Source organism: Rutidosis leptorrhynchoides, chromosome 11 (genome assembly GCF_046630445.1).
Source record: "Rutidosis leptorrhynchoides isolate AG116_Rl617_1_P2 chromosome 11, CSIRO_AGI_Rlap_v1, whole genome shotgun sequence".
NCBI classification, from domain to species: Eukaryota; Viridiplantae; Streptophyta; class Magnoliopsida; order Asterales; family Asteraceae; genus Rutidosis; species Rutidosis leptorrhynchoides.
Window position 1 is genome coordinate 374,089,740 of NC_092343.1, and position 7,275 is coordinate 374,097,014.

At 35.7% G+C, this 7,275-nt stretch overlaps 1 protein-coding gene across 1 annotated transcript; it reads right to left on the reverse strand.

Annotated features, from left to right (window-relative positions):
• Window positions 1–3,278: 3,278 nt before the first annotated feature.
• Window positions 3,279–4,025, reverse strand: LOC139875958 (uncharacterized). Its single transcript, XM_071863255.1, has one exon. It carries the CDS (start codon window positions 4,023–4,025, stop codon window positions 3,279–3,281), a length of 747 nt encoding a protein of 248 aa, XP_071719356.1.
• Window positions 4,026–7,275: the final 3,250 nt, after the last annotated feature.

A 7,275-nucleotide genomic window follows, 5' to 3' on the forward strand; every position in this document is an offset into this window, starting at 1 on the left:
TTAACAAACTGAATTCCTTTCGCATACACGTCAAATTGTTTTCATTTAGCATCAAGTGGTCTTCTCCATCACTTGTTTGATTTCATTTATGGTTGTATTAAACGCGTTGTACTTTGAAATTACGCATAGACATACAATCATTATGATGAACAAAAACCTTTAGTTTTATTCATTTTACACAATATTGCAAACTTATTTGCTACACACATTAACATGAATCACTAGAATGCACATAAAATTTCGCATACTTTTGTTATTTACATATAATATCGTTTCAACAAAGTAGCATGCCACGCGTTAGGTATATTGCGCCCTTCAATGTATTGGAGTTTATAAGAGCCTGCCGCATTAATTCCCACTATCTAGTATGGTCCCTCCCAATTGGGTCCCAACTTCCCTTGTTTCTCAGCACGACTTGCTTCATTATTACGCAAAACCCATTCTCCAACATCAAAGGCTAACGCGCGCACCTTCTTGTTATAATACTTAGCAATTTGCTGCTTATTATTTGCCTCACGTATTGCGGCCATAAGCCTGCGTTCTTCAATGAAATTTATATTTTCACAAATGCCTTCCGCATTCGCACTTTCATCAAAATTAGCAACTCTGTGCGTTTCAACAAAGATTTCTGCGGGGATCATTGCTTCGGAACCATATACTAGGCTAAAAGTTGTTTCGCCTGTACTTTTCTTGAAAGTAGTGCGATGAGCCCATAGTACATTTGAAAGTTCATCAACCCATCCATTCCGATTTTCATTCAAACATTTTTTAATACCGCTAACAATGTCACGGTTAGTTACTTCGCACAATCCATTTGCTTGCGGGTGTGCCACAGATGTGAATCTTTGAATTATATTTAGTTCCGCACACCAACTTAAAAATGGATCTTTTGAAATCTGCACTCCATTATCACTTACAAGTTCCCGCGGAATACCAAATCTACATACAATGTATTCCCATACAAAATTCCGCACTTGCACTCCAGTAATTGTGCGTAAGGCCTTTGCCTCCACCCATTTAGTGAAATAATCAACAGCTACAATCAGGAACTTTACATTTCCTGCACCTGGTGGAAAGGGTCCCACAATATCGATGGCCCATTTATAAAATGGCCATGGTGAATCAATTGGAATCATATCATGTCGTGGTTTGCGATTCTGCGGTGCATGTCTTTGACAACTTTTACACCGCTTAACAATTTGTGCAACATCACGATATAGAGTAGGCCAGAAATAGCCCATGCGCATTATCTTGCCAGCAATAGTTTTATATCCTGAGTGAAGAGCACAAGATCCACTACGCACCTCTTCAACAATGGTTGCAGCTTCTGCGGGTCCCACACACCGCATTAATGGTCCCAAATATGATTTACGATATAACACATTATTTTCAAGTACATACATGGGTGCTCTTTCGCGTACCAAACGAGCCTCCTTTTTATCTTCTGGCAACGTACCATTTCGCAGATAATTGACAATAGGATCCATCCAATTTGGTCCAACTTCTTCTATAACCGCAACAAATAAATTTCCATAAAGGGACTTATTAGGAAGTTCTTCCACCTACACCTGTTTTTGAAAGTGCGAAAACGCTAATGCAGCAAGTTTGCTTAACGCGTCTGCTTTTTTATTTTGACTTCTTGACACTTGTGATAATTCAAAGAACTCAAACTTTTCTGCAAATTCCTTTACAAGTTTCAAATACTTCTGCATGGACAACTCATGTGCTTCAAAAGAGCCATTGAATTAATTTGCCACCAGTTGTGAATCAACATATGCGCGCAGCTGCGTTATATTCATCTTACGTGCCAAATTCAATCCCGCAAGTAATGCTTCATATTCAGCCTCATTGTTTGTCACATCAAAATTAAAGCGCAGTGCGTACGTGTGCTCTTCGCCACTTGGATTTGTCAACACTAGCCCCGCACCTGCCCCTTCAATACATGAGGCACCGTCTGTATATAAATCCCAGATTTCATGCAAAGGTGGCGTTAATTGCGTTCTTTCATGGATCACCTCTAATTCACCCGTCATTTCTGCGAGGTAATCTACCAAAACTTGCCCCTTTTGGATGTACGCGGTATATATGATATTTCAAATGCTCCAAGCTCAATCGCCCATTGGGCAAGTCTTCCGGATACCGCAGGTTTGTTTAACACATTTTTAACCGGCAAATCAGCTAAAACATGTATTGGATGACCTTGAAAGTATCTGCACAATTGCCGTGAAGTTAAAACTAATGCGTAAATAAATTTTTCTATCGGCACATAATTTATTTCACTTCTCGCAAGCGCCTTGCTAACAAAATAGACTGGCTTTTGAACTTTATTCCTTTCCGCGATAAGTACTGAGCCAAATGCTTCATTCGCGACCGAAATGTAAAGATATAATATTTCACCATCAACAGGCGCAATCAATGTAGTAATGCCGCAAGCAATTGCTTCATTTATTGAAATGCCTTATCAGCCTCTTCAGTCCATACAAAGTTCTTCTGCTTTAAACATCCTTTAAGAGTGCAAAAGAAAGGAAACTGTCATTCCGCGGCTTTCGAAAGAAATCTAGTTAAAGCCGCGATTTTTTCTAGTTAGACTTTGTACTTCTTTAACGGTTTTAGGCACGGTCATGTTTTCAATTGCGGCAATTTTCTTAGGATTTGCTTGTATGCCCTGCTCAGTGACATAGTATCCCATAAACTTGCCTTCCTTTTCTCCGAAACTGCACTTAGATGGATTCAACTTCATGTTTATTTTCCGCAAACTTTCAAATGTTTCTTGCATATCTACCAAAATACTTTCTTGCATTTTACTTTTTATAACAAGGTCATCAACATAAGCTTCCAGATTGCGGCCTATCTGACCTTCAAATGCTTTATCAATTAACCGCTGATAAGTGGCTCCCGCATTCTTTAAACCAAAAGGCATTTTGATATAACAATAAATGCCTTTTCCAGTATGGAATACGGTTTTATCTTCATCTTCCAACGCCTTTGGTATTTGATGGTATCCTTTTGCGGCATCCAAAAAGCATTTGTAGGGATAATCATGCAATGATTCCACTCTAAGATCAATTTCAGGAAGTGGATAGTTGTCCTTCGGACAAGCTTTATTTATGTCCTTGAAATCTATACACATCCTCCACGAACCATCTGATTTTTTTAACCAAAACAGGATTTGCAACCCATGTTTGATATTTTACTTTGCGCAATATTCCCGCATTGACCAATTTAGCAACTTCCGCAGACAACCACTTCATGCGGTCTAGAGCCATTCCTCTGCGCTTTTATACAATAGGTTTTAACGCAGGATTGGCATTTAATCTATGCTCTGCAACATTACACGGAACTCCAGTCATATCTTGCTCACTCCAAGCAAATACATCCATATACGCGACCAGCAACTGCACAATCTTCTTTTTTATTTCTGCATTCAACTTGGTCCCAATTTTAATTTTTTGAACAACATACTTAGGATTTAAAACAACCATATTATCATCTTCAATTTTACGAAGAACAATTGCATCTTTCATGCTTATAGCCGCACAAATCGATGGCATAGCCATAGAATTTATCGTTGCCACACCCTTGCAGGTAGTGAATTTGACCATTCCGTGTATTGTAGATGGCACTATGACAAGCCTCCGCAACGCAGATCTTCCCAATAACATGTTATAACGCGAAGCAGCGCATATAACATAAAAATCTAACCGTGCTTGCCTTGTCAATTTTTCCTCTGTTTCATCACACAATTCAATTTCTAAGGATAATTGCCCCATAGGCCAAGCAGATTCACCCGTGAAACCAGATAAGGATATCGCGGTCGGTTTTAGTTCCACCTTAATGCATTCTGGCAATTGGCGAAAACATTGCTCGTATATCAAATCAATACTACTGCCAGTATCAACATGAATTTTCATGATTGCGATCCCTGTATTCGCAATTTTACACGATATGACCAACGACATGTCATTCACTTCGCGACTTTGCTCAAATGGAAATGTAATAGGCGCGAATTGCCATTTTTCAAACATTTCTATTGCTTTTCGCTTTTTAAATCCTTTTTTCTTATGTATTGTGCTTATTATTCTCTCATCTTGTTCTTTGTTCAGTTTTGCTGGCGAGCTTTCGCTTACACAAGCTTTGTGTGCTTTACGCACTTTCAAATTCTGATTTACAACTTTCTTAGTAAACGAAAGCTTTTATTGCTTCGTCATTTCACTTTACTCGCAACTGCTGTTGCACAAATTACTTATTCCTTAACCAAATAATGATTTAGTCTTGGGTAAAGTCACGAGAGAAATCAATATGGCTAGGGCAACCCTTCCAGAATCAACAACCTAAAATGAGAGGCCAAGCTCCCTATTTATAGGCCTAGGAGTTACACGGAAGTAAGTTGTGCGGGCACTTAGGCATTCCGCATAAACACTGCGAGAAGCCTTCGCACTCTTTAATGTTCTGCGCAATCCCACCGCATTCACACTGCGGTTCAGTTGTCTTGTGCTTTCGCCTTCAAATGGCCTTTCGCACTAAATATATACATATACATAAGTATGTATATGATCATAGTTCTCATAAATATACGTCTCATGCATAGAGACAAAAATAATCATTCATATGGATTGAACACCTGGTAACCGACATTAACAAGATGCATATAGAATATCCCCATCATTCCGGGACACCCATCGGACATGATAAAATCGAAGTACTAAAGCATTCTAAATTCCAGAATGGGGCTTGTTGGGCCCGATAGATCTATCTTTAGGATTCACGTCAATTTGGGGGTCTGTTCCCAAATTCTTAGGCTACCAAGCTAAAAGGGGCATATTCGATTTCGATCATTCAACCATATAATGTAGTTTCAATTACTTATGCCTATTTCATAAAACAGTTATAAAACATCGCATGTATTCTCAGTCCCAAAAATATATATTGCAAAAGCATTTAAAAAGGGAGCAAATGAAACTCACAATCTAATATTTTGTAGTAAAAATATTCATACGACGAAACTGAACAATGCAGGGTTGGCTTTGGATTCACGAACCTATATCAATTATGTACATTAACACATATAATAGTAATCAAATAATTTCATCTATTAATCATATAATATTTATATATATTAAGTGTTGTATTTATATAAAATTTATAATAAATCCTAATTAAAATATATATTTTTATTTATATTTTCTATTTAAATTATATGTTATCTATATTTATTTTGTATATATATTTAAAGTAGTTAATATTTATACATATGGCTATATATATATATATATATATATATATATATATATATATATATATATATACGTTTATATATATTTAGTATTTTAACAAAAATCAATAATTTGTTATATGTAAAAAAATGTTAATATGTTTAATACGAAATTATGTGTAGTATTAATATAAGTATATTTTTATATACATAATATTTATTTGTTATGAAAATAATAATAATGATAATAATATTAGTTATACTAATAATCTTATTTCTAATATTGGTAATAATAATAATTACTTAATAATAATCAATAATAAATAATAATAACAACAGCAATAATAATAATGAAATAATAATGATAAGAGTATTAGTAATAACTACCTCAAAGGAGTAGCCCTTAAAAAAATGCCCAAGTCCGGGTTTGAACCCGCGACGTCCCGCTAACCCGAAAATAATCCTAACCATTCCTCCTATCATTTCGTTTCTGTTTAAACTTGTTCGATCACATATGATGCGTATGAACTGCTTAACATATCCCTCATATTTCTATCGTCATTACCATCTTTTATTACCACCATTGCACATTATCATTTTCATCTTAACATAGCATCATCGTCATTATTATTAATCTTAATCGTTGTTTTCGTTTATCATCTATTTCGTTCATCTTTACTCTATCATCTATTATCATTATCACATTCATGTATCATCGTAAATCATAATCATATATCCTCATCTCGGACCAAAAATACAAATAGGGACACGAACCATCTTGTAGCAGTTTTCGGCCCAAGTAAAAGAAGAAATCACGGCCCAACTTGAAATTAGTCACGGCCCATCTACATATACCCTACGGCCCACAGTATACCGAATCATGACAGCAAATGACGATCCAATAACATGTTTAAATGAATACAATAGTGAAGGATTAATAATGTACGTGGGAGTTGGGACAGTTGGTTGGCAACAACACAAAAAAACTGTTTAAAATAATCGACAACTTGCTAGCAATCTATCATATTCCAGACCCACATGTATTTGTTTAATATTTTTGTGACTCTCTAGTCATCTTCCATTATCATAAACAACATCATCATTTATTTAATATTAACATGTATATCACCATTTACTGACTGAGATAGAAACAGATATAATTCGTAGAAGAAGCAATAGTAACGAGGAAACAAGTTGCTAGTAGTAGGTTTGTGTGGTTTTGAATCAGAAAAGGAAATGAGTTGGGTTTAGGTGATCAACGGTGATTGGCTTTCAACGTATACAAAAAATAGAACGAAAACATTAAGTGGGTGTTGTTTAGATAAAGATGATTAAAGGTGATGTATGGTGATTGTCTTAGTGGATATGATGGTCACGATGGAGTGAGGGAGATGTGGATCTTCGATGTAAGCAGGAACATAGAAAAAGAAATGGGTTTGATGATGTTGAGTAATGGATGTGGTGGTGTTTGCCGTGAAAGAAGATAGGGTGAGAAGTGATGGCGGTTGTTTTGTTGTCTTGGCTTTCGATAAACAGTAGATTGTAACATCCTGGCTTTTTCCGTTTACTTTTCTGTTTAATTATTTAAAGTCCGTTATATGTTTATAACAACTCCCGTTAATACGCGCTTTAAATTATCTCGTTTAGGTAATTCACGCACCCGATTAAAACTAGAGGGACCAATCTTGCCATGTGACCAAAGTTTTGACTAGGTCAAACTGGTCAAACCACTCCCATCCATTCATCTTTTTCATTTTCATTTTTCCTTTTCTCTTCATACTTTCCATTTTTCTTTCAATTCTCCAAACAAAGAAATCATCATCTAAATTCGTTCAAGCAAGCTTCAATCAAAACAAATTACATATTTGGAATCCTTGCAACTTCCTCTTCGATTCCATACCGATTTCATTACATTTGGGTAACTTTCTAAAATCACTAGATTTTATGTTCTTGATGTTTTTAACTTATAAAGTTGTTAATTAGTGTCTATGGCTCAAGTCTAACATGAATATATGATTTATATGTTCGATTTTGTTATTTGAAGTAACTAGCATGAACATAAA